At 41.8% G+C, this 13699-nt stretch overlaps 2 protein-coding genes across 2 annotated transcripts in view; both read left to right on the top strand.

Moving 5' to 3' along the window:
- Positions 1 to 277: 277 nt before the first annotated feature.
- Positions 278 to 10674, top strand: e2f1 (E2F transcription factor 1). The gene is made up of 7 exons (XM_079675959.1): positions 278 to 1556; positions 1726 to 1825; positions 2581 to 2800; positions 2944 to 3096; positions 3793 to 3907; positions 5605 to 5887; positions 6687 to 10674. Exons 1-7 carry the CDS (start codon positions 1311 to 1313, stop codon positions 6926 to 6928), a joined length of 1359 nt encoding a protein of 452 aa, XP_079532085.1. The 5' UTR covers positions 278 to 1310; the 3' UTR covers positions 6929 to 10674.
- A 712-nt stretch (positions 10675 to 11386) lies between these two features.
- The window catches only part of LOC307036707 (protein-glutamine gamma-glutamyltransferase 5-like), a 69377-nt gene continuing 67064 nt past the window's right edge, over positions 11387 to 13699 (top strand). The window contains exon 1 of the mRNA XM_079677251.1: positions 11387 to 11644. The gene's annotated coding sequence lies outside the window, so the exon portion shown is untranslated. The remainder of the gene's footprint in view (positions 11645 to 13699) is intronic.

The raw sequence follows: 13699 nt of genomic DNA, 5'->3' as shown, positions 1-13699 counted from the left end.
GAAGTTATTCAATGTAAGATGACAAAACGAACGTGATGCTAGAACGATCATTTTGAATGCTGGATACTGAATGCAACATCACATCACATCGATGAATCCATGAGGAATCCACGCTGAAATAACAGACAACTGTTTACACCAATCAGACGCAGCCGGTCCCTTCCTCCGGAAAGGGCTGCTTGTCGACCAATGGCAAGCGTCGGATTGAGGCACATGGCACTTTCGCGGCAAAAAAGATTTCGCGCGAAAACCGTCCGATCCCTGTTTAGATGTAGATCAGCTGGGACAATAACAACAATAACAGCCGATATCGGGGTCGGAGCGGCGCTTTTATAAATGGACCGCGCCCGGTGTGAACACCCCACGGAACCGCAGATGGTCTTTTAACCGATGAGGGTTTATTTCACCGGTTTATTTCCTTACATTTCCAGTTTAGTCAGACTGCTTCCTGCGTGCCCCAACAAAACGAGGGGGTTGGAGAATTGCAGCTAATAACCCAGCTAGCATGCTAATCTGCCCTATATTTTCATATTCAACAATACCGCTTTACACTCCTCTTAACTGGCTTTCGCGTCATTACATGTGCTTGCAAAATGCTTCTGGGTTACAGTGTCGGTTTGATATTTTTATTTCGATAGCCCACTGTGGTAATGCTGCTATAAAGTTTTACTATCATTTTTGAATAAGCCCTTACTTATGTGTAAGGAGAAATACTAATGTTTTAAATACTTAAATAGCTATTTTCTTGGCTTGACCGTGTAGTTTGTTAACTTGTTTGTTGTTAAGCTAGCTTGTTAGCAGAGGTTGTGTTAGGTGCGTGTGGCCAGGCCTCACGGCTGTACTGTACTGACAGGACAGATGACAACAAAAGATTAGCTTGCTCCCATGCTAGCTCGCTAACCCCCTGCGTTTATTTCTGCCACGGCTCATTTTCGACTCTTTATTTTTAATATATGAGCTATATCAGTTGTTATGCATTTAGCTCAGTTTTCTTTGCCAAATTTCCTGTTTGGCATAACATCCTGTGTTGCTGTGTCACCACCAGCCTTAAAGTGGTGGTGAGCAGTTAGCTTATTATCTAGGTAATATTGCTAGTTATAATGCATTTGTAATTGATTGTTTATAAGATGGACAATGCAGAGAGGGGAACTTTTTTTAAGCAATTTTAAAGCTACCCATAACCAAGCAAACATTTAAGGGGTTTTATTATTGTTTACTATCAAACCCAAGAGTGTGCTGAAACTCAAGTTGCAGCATTTGAATGTGCAACCCTTGACGTCCATTAAAGGGGTTTTAAGTGACACACTGCAATGTCAGAGACTCTGATCACGGGCCACACATCAGAGGATCTGTTGGCTGACTTTGAGACTCTGCTGAACTCTGGGAGCATTGACCTGGCTGAGGACCACCAGATAGTGATCATCACCAGCCCCAGCAATGAGGGACTCCACCCGATCGCAGCCCCCACCAGCACGGGGGAGATCCTGCTGTTTGCCACGCCACAGGGCCCTGCTGATGTCCAGGACAAGAGGCGACCGGCCCTCGGGAGACCTCCGGTGAGTAATACGGGGATATGTTGGAAGAATATAAGGGCATCTACCTGTTGCTTTAAGACGATTTGCTTTTAATTCAACAGGGAGTTTCATTTTCAGTAATTTCCTCATAACACATTGTTGTTATGATCTCATGATTATTTATTTTTTCTCGACCATATGTTTTCTGCAGGTAAAGAGGAAGTTGGACCTGGATAGTGACCATCAGTATTTCAGCACCACTCGCCCGTCCATAGGCCAAGCATCGCCCTCCACACCTGCCCCTCCGAGAGGTAGACACACACACACACTGACACACACTGACAGCTTACCACTGCTTTTTGTTCCTCTTTGTTACCCAAAATTCACAGCAGAAGCAGCTACACGTGAGCAGCTCGTCCATTCAAACCATACAAACTTTGACCTTTGTTTTAGACGTCATCGTCCAAAAAACAGCTGTTCTCAGCAGAGACAACAGCCATTCTGTGACGACGGCAGGCAAACTCATATCAGAAATTATTCAAATGATTGGAAAAAAAACAAATTGCATAGACTTTGCCACAGCACAAACACATGGAGTGTGGAAGACAGACAGGGTTTGGTAGTTTATGTGACAATTTTAGTGTACTTTCACAAATAAAAAAACTACAAATTCATGGGATAAGTAATAAGATTAATACATAATGTAACTTTTTGACAGGGAGTGCAAACATTAACACATTAAATAGCCAGTTGAAAAGTAAGGTTTACTTAAATCAACTTATAATTATAGTCCAATAATCCCAGTTGCATCCATCACATGAAACCAGAACAATCCAAAATAAGAATGATAGTTTTTACTCTTGAGTTGTAATTTCCCACTTGTAATTGCCATGTTATTTTGTCGGGAAGACAAGATAAGCCTATAATCCATTAGTTAGGAGAGATGCTGCTCCTCTGTACTGCTTCAGTCTGCTGAAGGGCATTAAGGGGGTGTTTTACAGTAAAAACAAACTACCCAGTTTGTTTAAAAGCAGAATGTCAGAACCCATATGTTTCCTCTCTTCAGTCCCTCGAACAACGACGGAGAAGTCCCGCTATGACACTTCGTTGAACCTGACCACCAAGCGCTTCCTGAACCTTCTGTCCCAGTCTGCTGACGGTGTGGTGGACCTGAACTGGGCCTCGCAGGTCCTCGATGTCCAGAAGAGACGCATCTACGACATCACCAACGTGCTGGAGGGAATCCAGCTCATCTCCAAGAAGTCCAAGAACAACATCCAGTGGCTGTGAGTTAACATGAGAACCAAACATGACTAAATAAACACCAACTATTGCAATAAAAAAAACTTAAGAAGTTGCTGGTATGTTGTATTTGGATTCTATAAAGCTCAACTATTGTTTACTTTTTTCTGTAATTTCTCTTGTGCAGTGGTAATCGAGTTGATGCGGCAGTGGTTTCCCGCCATAAGGAGCTGCAGAGGGAGGTGTGTGATCTCACAGAGGCTGAGGAACAGCTGGACGACCTCATTTCAAAATGCAACCTACAGCTGCGACTGCTCACAGAGGACCAGCAGAACAAGAAATATCCTTACACCAGTTTTAGTAACTTGTTTAATTTTTACAGCTAGCTAAGTGCCCTTCCAAGCCCTGTTTCTAGCAGAAATGCCCTGCTAGGGCCCTAGGAAGAGCCTCCTCCTAGCACTTATTTTAATTACATAAGTACCTTGATGTATCACGGCTTGATAAGAGAAACCAGCTCTATCTCCTTGGATGAACTGTTTGTGCCACTATATCTTTTTTTAAATGAACACCAAGAGAACGATTATTCTCAAACTTTTGGGAACTGAGCCTGTCCCCACTCAGACTCCCATAAAGCCAGTAGAACGATCAAAGTATGACCATAAGTCCTCACCGATGCGCTCCAACAAAATAAGCGTATTGGTATTTGTTATGGTAGTTTCCATCTAAAATACACAGAAAAAAACCAGCTTCGCCTGATTTCTACATCGATGTCACCAGCGCTTTTTCATGAAAAGGTACAAATATTTTCAACTTCAAGCCTCAAAGCGGTCGAACAAATACTATGGTGCACTAACAGAAAGGAAAAAACGTTTTCTTGAGGAGGCCGCATGGACTTGTGATTTCTCATTAGAAATATTTTTTTAATGTCACTGTCGCTCGGGAAAAAATGGTACTTAAAGATAACAAGCCCCAAGATAGCAGAGTTTCTTTAAGACAGTGTTGCAGATTGTTGTTGTGTTCCTTAACGGTTCTTCACGTTGGGCTATGTGCGCTGCCAGGACCTGAAGAAGTCGTTTGACTCCCCGGACCAGCTGGTCATGGTGATCCGAGCTCCACCAGAGACCCAGATGCAGGTTTCAGAACCCAGCCAGGTACGGGCCTTAATGTTATTCACTGTTTAAAACATGTTGATTCTGAGGTAGGCGAGGCAACAATTGTTCTACATTTCGAAAATATATATATCTGAAAGGAAGAAAAAAACAACAGACAATCAACTCTACTCTCAAGCTGAAAAAGGAATAGGTCAAGAACAACCGTAATGATGCCGACGAGAGTGAGTTGATGTCCCAACACTGTATACATTTAACATACATTCTGTTGCACTGTGAAAACAATAACATATCACATGTGTGCTTTATACCAGACTGGGGAGGTGACCAATTCAACATCACCATTTGCACTTTTCCATCACAAAACACACATTTTATGTTGTTATATTTACTGGAAATTACGTACAATATACCCAACAGCAAGAAGGACACTCTCAGGCGTTCTCCCTCCTGCAAGCTGCAACTTTATTTAGGTTTATAGTGAAATGAGTATTGAATAGATAATTCCTCAATCAAAGTATGCAATCAACACCTGCTCACGTTTTGTTAGGACTTAGTGGAGCAGTTCACTCAATTAAGTTCAGATAAATGTCTACAGTTTTTATTTGTTTTTTTGGAAAAGTATTGGTATGTAATTCTTGAAAAGATAGAAGACACTGCAAATAAAACAGCAACAAAAGGAATAAAATCCCATGAAAACATTATAATATCGAACCAGATTGCTTTGACTTTTTAACTAAATAAATATAACTACACAAGTATCATAGGTCATGTTTCCCACAGGTCCTCCAAATTCATGAAAGTGTATGAATTTCATGAAAAAATGTCAAGTCTTTGAAAACTTTTGTAAATATGTAGGGATGCTCCGATCAATCGGTCACCGATCGAGATCCGCCGATACTCACTCTCTACCGATCGATCGGTTCTCTCTAAACATGCCAATCGCGAGAGCCGATCGCATGACGTAAAATTATGACGTAAAATACGCTTTTCTCTGTGCGCGGCAAAACAAGCTCGCCAAAATGGCTTCACCGGTCTGGCATTATTTGAAGGTGTCCGAAAAAGAAAGTAAAACAGCGGTATGCAACGTGTGTGAAGCAGAAATCCTGCAGCTCCGCCCGCTGTGACGGACCGGTGAGCGGAGCAACACACACACTAAGTTAGACCTAACACACTTAGCTATTTTATCTACCTCTGAAACAAGCTAAACTAGTTATAAATATATTTATTCTTCACTGTCGGATCACTCATTACTGCATCAGTGAGCTGCATGAGATACTGACAGGCTGTCAGGAGAGGGAGAGAGAGAGAGGGGGAGAGAGGAAAGGAGAGCGCTTCCGCTCATTTCTCCCGCGTTATTATCCAAAGTGAATGTAAACTTGAATAATGTACTTCATTTGAATGTAATAATTAAGTTGGTTGTTGTTTGTGGAAGCTCCAGTAAATGAGCCCCATTAACTGAGTTTTAAAAATCACTTTAAATGGAAGATTTAAAGTGATGTTTAAATCTTCCATTTAGGCCCCGCCCACTCGATCGGATCGGCAATCGGTATCGACCGATACTGATTCCGGCGATCGGCCCCAAAATTGGCGATCGGAGCATCCCTATAAATATGTATTCTTTCTGTAAACGTCCTTAAAGCTTGCTAGTTTCATTATACATATTTTCAATGTTTTAATAGTTCTAAAGAAACATTAAACCGTATTTCAACTGTGCCGTGTACACATCTGTCTCTCAGGGTTACCAGGTGTCCCTGAAGAGCACACGGGGGCAAATCGACGTCTTCCTCTGTCCAGAAGAAAGTTCCGGCGTCTGCAGCCCCGTGACAGGAAGTAGTCCCTCCAAACCCGATTCCGACACCTCCCTGGTCCCGCCTCCCTCACAACCCATGGACCAATCGCAAGCCAGAACATCCGCAGCCGCTCTTGAGGTGGGTTTATCATCTCCAGCGTCTACGTCGTCCACGGTGACAGCCACCTCCCAGCAGGACCCCTCCTCCATGGCGTTAGGGGAGGAAACAGGTGAGCATTTACATTTGTCAGTAAATAAATGTAAAAACCATACTTAAATGATAAGGGAGGATTCCCTTCAAAATGTACAAATCTGTTATTTTAAGAGATCAGATTGATAAAGATATGTTCCCCTACATTGTCTATAGAGTGGAGTTGGAGTATTCCTTATTTTGTAACAGTGTGACCTGTACCTTCACTGCAAAACATTTACTTAAAATGAAATGCAGTCAAATACATTTTAGGTCACATTTAGTATTACCCATCATGCTGGTAAGCTTGTACTCCACATACAAATAAGTAGCTACTAAGGCTACCTATGATTCCCATTTTTTTCCAACTGTCATGTGCAACTCCGCCAGTATTGTGTTCACATTGTAAAAAGTAAGGACTAGCTAATATGGTATGGCTGATGCAGTCTTTCTTCAATGTGTTTAATCGAAAATGTGCCAACTGTGTCAAAATGCATTTCAGCAACCGGCTGTTCTGTGACCTCACCACTTCGTATTGTGTAACAGCTGATGAAACCACAGTTACCAGGAAAGGCAAAAGTGTTACCAATGTTGTTCGTTGCCAACTAGTCAGCAAGCACAACACAGTTCCTGGGAACTGACTCAGCACAAGGCGTGCAGCTATTGTTGACAAATTCCACCTGTGCTTATCCTGCTTTGACCTCTCCAAATGTGTATATACATGCACCTTCAGAAAATGGTTAATACACATGTTTGCCAAATAATGATAGATCTAAAATGATCTAGAACAATCTTACCATGGTTGTGTATGTTCTTTGACATTTCACTTTCTACACCAGAATCTCTCCTGGGAGGCGACCCGTTCTCCAGCCTCGGAGACATGCCCGACTTCAACCTGTCCCCCCTCTCCTCCTCGGACTTCCTGAATGGAGACGGTCTCCCTCTCCCATTGGACGGTTTTATCAACCTGTCCCCGCCTCACAGTCACGACTACCACTTTGGATTGGAGGACAATGAGGGCATCAGTGAACTGTTCGATTGTGACTTTGGCGACCTATCGCAAGTGTTGGGGGACAGTTAGATGAAGGAGACGAGGAGGAGGAGCAAGGAGACTTCTAGATGTCTTCCCTCCTTCCCTATAGGCTTCAAATTGAGGGCTGCAAATCTTTGTCAAAAACACAAAATTAATGATTTAAGTGTGCCGGGAAAATGTTTTGTGTAAAAATCTCAGTCCCTAAAATAACATTATTAGCACTTCTCTGGCCATTACAATTTTAGACCAAGAATTTAGCTTTAGTATAGCTATTTAAATTATTTATATGAATGTTATTTTGATATTTCTTTTCTTATTGATAATGTTTAATTCAAGTGGATGAGCAGGTGTTGGTGTGTGGAGTATGGACTCATAGGGCTGGTTTCCTTTACACCAACAAGATACAGATACAAATCACAAGGCTGGTCTTTAGACATTGTTTCTCCAAGGGGGAAAATGTAGCATCTCACAGCTGAAGGTCATCGATAAACTATCATTATGAGCGGTATAGATTCAGTGTGGGACTATCCTTAAGGCAGTTTCACACTTTCAATATTATTTTCCACAAAAGAGTGGTGCAGGAATAAGTCCTGAATCCAGAAACGAGTTAACATTTTAGCCGGGTTCCATCCTCTCAAAGTCGATGTTTGTTTTTTTCTGGTTAGATGCCTAAAATAAGGTCTGTTGTTAACATAAGCTTACAAGATTCTTACATTTTGTTCTACCACATAAAATATGTCAGTTAATACTTCACTGGTGAATGTCTGGTGCTAACAAGGGGCAAAATGAACTTATGGTCTTCACTACGAACACGGTGGATGTAGTTCCTTTATAGGAACGCTTTTTACCTGCGCTTCAGCTACTCTAAAAGTGATGTTATCATGCTGTATAATATGGTAAAATAAAAGGATACCATAACATTTTAAATATTAATCATTTGGAAATAAAAAAAAACAACAACTTAAAGGCCATTTTATCTTTATCTTAGTGTCTAAATGACAAAAGGAGAGACTTCAGTGTCGCCAATGATGTGGAAAAACAAGCAATTATCCGGGATGTGTTTGTTGGTGTGCGGGAAACCAGGTTATGATGGTGTGCTGCAGTTAGTGATTTTAAAACTAATACTGAATTTGTGTTTCTCTATTAGTTAGCTTGGCGTTTAGCCTTTATAGTCTCAGGTGTTCGGGGAGCGGAGCAAAGTCTTAAAATGATTTTGATGCAAACATGTATGGGGTGTAATGTAGGTCGATAGTAAGAAACAAGGAAACATTTTCAGTCAAGGGTTCAAGTGAGATCACCAGATGCCTGTAGACCGATGCTCCACAAAGCACATGACTGTTATTGTCATGCGGGGGAAGCTCCTCACAAACCATCGTTTCATATTATAATTCATATAAAAGCATCTCCTTCATTATGGGTGAATCAAAGAACAGCTGTTTTTGTGCTGTGCCCATTCTAACCAGTGTAGAGCAGCGAGGCCTTCAGGGAAAGTTCTGTGGAAGTGAAAGGAGGAAGTGAAACCAGGGATGTGTTGGGGTTGTTCAGTAACGCAGCGTCCACACAGCGGCATTCTTTGAAGCTTGGGCGTGTCTGAAACTCGACCAACAACCAATCACATGAATCTCCCGCCCCGGACACACAAGCACGCGGTTTGATTGGCTAGAGCTTATACTGGCATATGATTTGATTGGCTGACGCTTCCGTCGAAGCTTCAAAAGTTTAACATTGCTCAACTTTTGAAGCGAGCCACGCTAGCAAAGTGAAGCGACGGAACCATAATGCAGTTCGGCAAAGCGTGATGTCACCACGTTCAAAGTGAATGGGCAGAAGAGTTGAAAGCTTCACCATTCACTTTGAATGGGGTGACGTCACTTTTCGCCGAACTGCATTGTGGGAAGCGGAGCTTTGCTGGCGTGGCTCGCTGCAAAAGTTGAGCAATGTTCAACTTTTGAAGCCTCGGCAGAAGCGTCATCGAATCATATGCCAGTACAAGCTCTAGGCAATCAAACCGCTGCTTGTGTGTCAGGGGTGGGAGATTTAAGTGATTGGTTGTTGGTCGAGTTTCAGACACGCCCGCCGGCAAGCTTCAACGCACACAGCTGTGTGGACGGGCCGGAAGAGTTTGGAAAGTTAGCGTTCATGCCTTAAATCAAATATGTTAGCCTCAAAAGGATCAATTCCTTCTTGTTGTTCACATTTGGTCCCCACATGCTTCTTCATGAATTGGTTCTTAACCACATTGGTATTCAGTTGAAGAAAAGCAGCAAACATTCTCATCATGCACTCAGATGAAAATCTTGTTTTGTTTTAGTTAGAAATGTCTTCGTCAAACTATTTTTCCTGTTTTAAGTTATGTAAGCTAAGGTGTGTGTGTGTGTGTGTGTGTGTGTGTGTGTGTGTGTGTGTGTGTGTGTGTGTGTGTGTGTGTGTGTGTGTGTGTGTGTGTGTGTGTGTGTGTGTGTGTGTGTGTGTGTGTGTGTGTGTGTGTGTGTGTGTGTGTGTGTGTGTGTGTGTGTGTGTGTGTGTGTGTGTGTGTGTGTGTGTGTGTGTGTGTGTGTGTGTGTGTGTGTGTGTGTGTGTGTGTGTGTGTGTGTGTGTGTGTAAAATATAAAGATTGCTTGGTTGAATTTCATATTTATTTAAAGTGGTACAAATGTTTTCATTTATTTTCTGGCAGGACGCTTGGTTCAGCCAAGCAGATCATGCGATGATAAATGTGTCCTTTAGTTTAAAAAAAAAAAAAAAGAGTTTGTTTGTAAATTAGCTTCTGTAGCACATTTTATATTTTGCCTTTTTTTTTTCTTCCTGTCTTGCCTGTTGTAGTGCATGTGCAACCTTTGCATTTGCTCATGATGCAAAAATAATTTTGACTGATTAATGTGTGACTCAATAGTTATTTAGTCACATGAGTTTACAGAATGAGCCGTGTTGCAGGCAACATAGCTAATTTAAGGTTGTACATGTGCTGTAGGGAAGCCTACAGTCATCTTTTTTTTCCTTTGTAAAAAATCCAGAATATAATTTCAATTGACAGTGGTGTTACACGCCACTCAAATGAAAGTCTTCTTTTGTAACTTAGATTGTATCCTACTTTTGTCTTTTTTATTTAACTTCCTTCTGCATCTGAACTGATCGGTGTTTTTGAATTTCTGCAGTTCTTGTTTTCAACCTGTCATGTTTTGGTTCCCTGCAGGTCAAAATGGAGTGCCTTGTCGAGGTAAAATCTTTCTTTAATTATTAATGAATATTCAAATCAGGTTTTGTTTTGTGTGTGCGGCCGTGGTGAAAGAATGCAATGTTTTTGTCTGGAAAAAAAGGTTTAGGTTCGAATTTGTGTAAGGGTTGAAATCAAATCTACTTTGGTTAGAACTGAAAAAATATATATTATTGGCATTTGAAGGAATTAAACCATGTTTAAGTCATGGTTGTTTTAAATTCAACTTTACATATGTAATTTGATTAAAGTTTTATGCAAAGTTTTCATGTGTGAATTCACTTTTGGATGCTAAAAGGTTTACAAATTCTGACACTTTTTATGGAATGGAAAAAATAATAACGAAAGTGAATGGACTCCAACCCTGATTCAGTTGCTGTCCAAAGTGCTTTTAAGGGACTCTTCAGCTTATCCAGCAACTTAACAATCAATCGTTTTTTTACAAAATGTATTTTTGTGGCTACATACTGCATGGGTAAAAGAAAGAAAGCAGATTTGTACTTGTGAATTATTAATGGGCCCAAATATGTTCTTTTGTATCAAATGTTCTTTTACAAAAATAAAAAAATAACAATTTTGATTCGACCCATGTGCTCAACATCTTGTTTTTCTGTTATAGAACTTTGAATCTAACTCCAAACACAGCACCCCGTTTAAATAGTTGTACGTATTAACTATTTATTTTTGTGGGAGGTAATAGATTATAATTAACTACAATAAGAGTAATAAACAAATAAGAGTAGTCACTACTCTTCTACACCTCCATCATCGAGTCCATCCTCACCTCTTCCATCACCATCTGGTATGCCGCAGCCACAGCCAAGGATAAGGGCAGGCTGCAGTGTGTCATCCGCTCTGCAGAGAAGGTGATCAGCTGCAATCTGCCATCCCTCCACGACCTGCACGCCTCCAGGACCCTGAGGCGGGCAGGGAAGATAGTGGCCGACCCCTGCCACCCTGGACACAAACTGTTCACCCCCCTCCCCTCTGGCAGGAGGCTTTGCTCCATCAGGACCAAAACCTCTCGCCACCTGAACAGTTTCTTCTATCAATCATAAATCTATCGATTAGATTTATGATTAGAACATTATAAAAGTAGGGTAGACATGTGGAGATTATCCGACTGAACAAAACATGATCTGTCTCTTAAATGTGTGTCAACCACAGACCTTATTTCGAGCTATTTTCCAAAATCCTATGGAGAAATTGCATTGCTTTTTTTGTAGAAGGAACAGGAAAAAGCTTACTTCCGGGTTTTAGGACGCGTCACTGTGGCACTGAAGAATGTTGATTATTACACTCCGAACTAGTTAAAACCTCCTACCAGAGGAAGGTTTCTTCAGAATTGATTTGGCATCTCTACCTGTCTCAACTCGTGGCTCATGACATGTCTTGTAAATTCTCCAGCAGAAGCTCCAAATAAACCGTCAGTGTTTGCCATCAAAGCTCCAGCTGTCCTCGTGTCTCTCTGAGTCCTGTCTCCAATTGCTTCAGGAGTTTCCCCAAAAAATTGGCGTTGTCGGCAGGATACCAACAAATCTTCAGAACTGGTAAGTGTAATTTCAAATCCACATTTGGACATTGCCTTACCAGAATCAGTGATTGACCTAAAAAAAAAATTAGCTGTGAAACTTAGCCGCTATTTTTCGTTTTCGGTAAATGAACATCTGAAGCTTTGTAACGCCCAGGGAATCAGTTTCTGGGGACTCTGTCCTGGCTGATTTTCGCAGCTCATGTTCAGAGAAACCTTAAAGAAAGGCATCAGTTAAGTGAAACTTCTCTGTGAAAGCAATTTAAAGATTTGTATTGGGCAAATCTCCGAATTTTAGAGGTTTCAGCGGCCAACACAAGCAGTTAGAAAGAAGCAGTCAGAGATATCAACCCCAATCGCCTCTTTAGGCACAGCTCCAGCTGCTGAACACGGGAGCGTGGGTGCAGACACCTCTCCCGTTTCTGGCCGTTTCTCAATCGCGAGGATACTGGCTTGGTAGTCGCATACTTCCAAGTCACTTCCTTCAGAAACGAAGCAAGTATACTTCCAAGCCACGGCTTCGGAAAACTAAGAAGAATGGGACAGGCTAACAAGTCTGCCACTCTCTCTAACGGTTTCAACATAAACTGTACCGAAAATAAATACCTCACGATGTCTATCTAATTATGAACTTGCTTTACTTTCGGTGATTTTTGGTGATAACAAATGCAACAAAGTAACATATTTACCAATACATGTTCAACGCCACTACATACTTACATTTAAATGTGTGGTGCGCTGCGTAGGTTCAGCCATTCTCCGCAAGGGTTTTTGAAATTGGTCCGTGCGCAAAGCATTGTGGGGATTTGAAGGACGCGAAGTCTACCCATGAGCAGCCTCGAAATCACCCCCAAACCAAGGACGTGGCCTCGGTGGAATTCCAAGTATGCTGGAGATTGGAACAGTCCTCCGGCGGCACTCGATGACGTAGTATCCTTGAAATATTGGCTTGGAAGCCAGTTTCCTCGCGATTGAGAAACGGCCTCTGTTTAGCTGGTGAGGTGCTATCTGAGAGGGAGAAACTCACAGCCTGGGCTGCAGCCACACGGAGACGATACGGGTCGTATCTGCTACAGTTCTCTATCATATAGACCAGGGTTATTCAACTAAAATTCAACGAGGCCCAGTTAGAGAAAATGTCCCCATGCAAAGGTCCGGAACATCAAAATGTCTAAGGGTGCGTTCACACCTGCCTTGTATAGTCCGGTTGAATCGAACCCTGGTGCGTTTAGCCGCTTGGTGCGGTTCATTTGGGTCGGTGTGAACGCAGTCCGCACCAAAACATAGGAAGCGCAGTATTTACGTGTCACAAGAACGCAGATACCTTCAAAAATCTTTAGCGAAAGAGTCTTTCAAGAAATCCGCGGTTGTTTAGTTAAAGAGTAAAGCAGAATTAAGTGTTGAACAGTGTCGTGTAAAGTAAAAGAATTCCGTCAGCTACATAAAAGTAAGAACACCTGTCGTCGGTGAAACGCCCCTCCTTACTGCAGAACGTCTCTCATGAACAAGAACATGCCGATCTAGATCCCTCCTCTTCGCGTTGGGTTCCTGATCAGCCTGTCGGTGTTATTTTTTCCCATAATGACCACGCCGCTGCACATCATCCCGCTTATTACATGGCCACATTCTCAACAAAGTAACGACATGACTCCCAATATTAATTGAAATGCTTTTGTGGATTTAGAAAATGATTTTATTGATTTAAAAAATAGTTGTTTGTATGTATTGATTTAAATTGGCATGCATCCGCTAAGAAAAATAGTCCATTGTTACTGTTTGAACTAACGTAGCAACGGCAGGAACTGCTTCGATAGCGTTTTTGAGGAGCTTTTTGATTACAGATTTGAAAACATCGTTGCTTGCTTTAAAAGTAGCACAATTCATTATGTCAAACCTTGGAAAGTATCTAAATATCCCTGCCCTAATGCCAAAGTAACTGGCAACTGAATATGTGTCGCCGTCTGATGTCTATGTCTGGACCGTTGCGTGAAAAGGAGGATTTCTGCCCGTTACTTCTCCGCTGTTTTTTAACGGACGTTGTCTGATTATATAATCAAATGCTCGGGCCGCTAGT

The sequence above is a fragment of the Notothenia rossii genome, assembly GCF_949606895.1.
Source record: "Notothenia rossii genome assembly, chromosome: 4".
Lineage (NCBI taxonomy): Eukaryota > Metazoa > Chordata > Actinopteri > Perciformes > Nototheniidae > Notothenia > Notothenia rossii.
This window is presented reverse-complemented; position numbering and strand designations above follow the sequence as displayed.

Bases quoted from the DNA above. Each gene is read 5' to 3' on its own strand.
- e2f1 (XM_079675959.1), top strand. From the start codon at position 1,311: ATGTCAGAGACTCTGATCACGGGCCACACATCAGAGGATCTGTTGGCT. The intron at 1,826-2,580 runs GTAGACACACAC...TCCTCTCTTCAG, and splicing joins CACACCTGCCCCTCCGAGAG to TCCCTCGAACAACGACGGAG. The intron at 3,097-3,792 runs ATATCCTTACAC...ACGGTTCTTCAC, and splicing joins GAGGACCAGCAGAACAAGAA to GTTGGGCTATGTGCGCTGCC.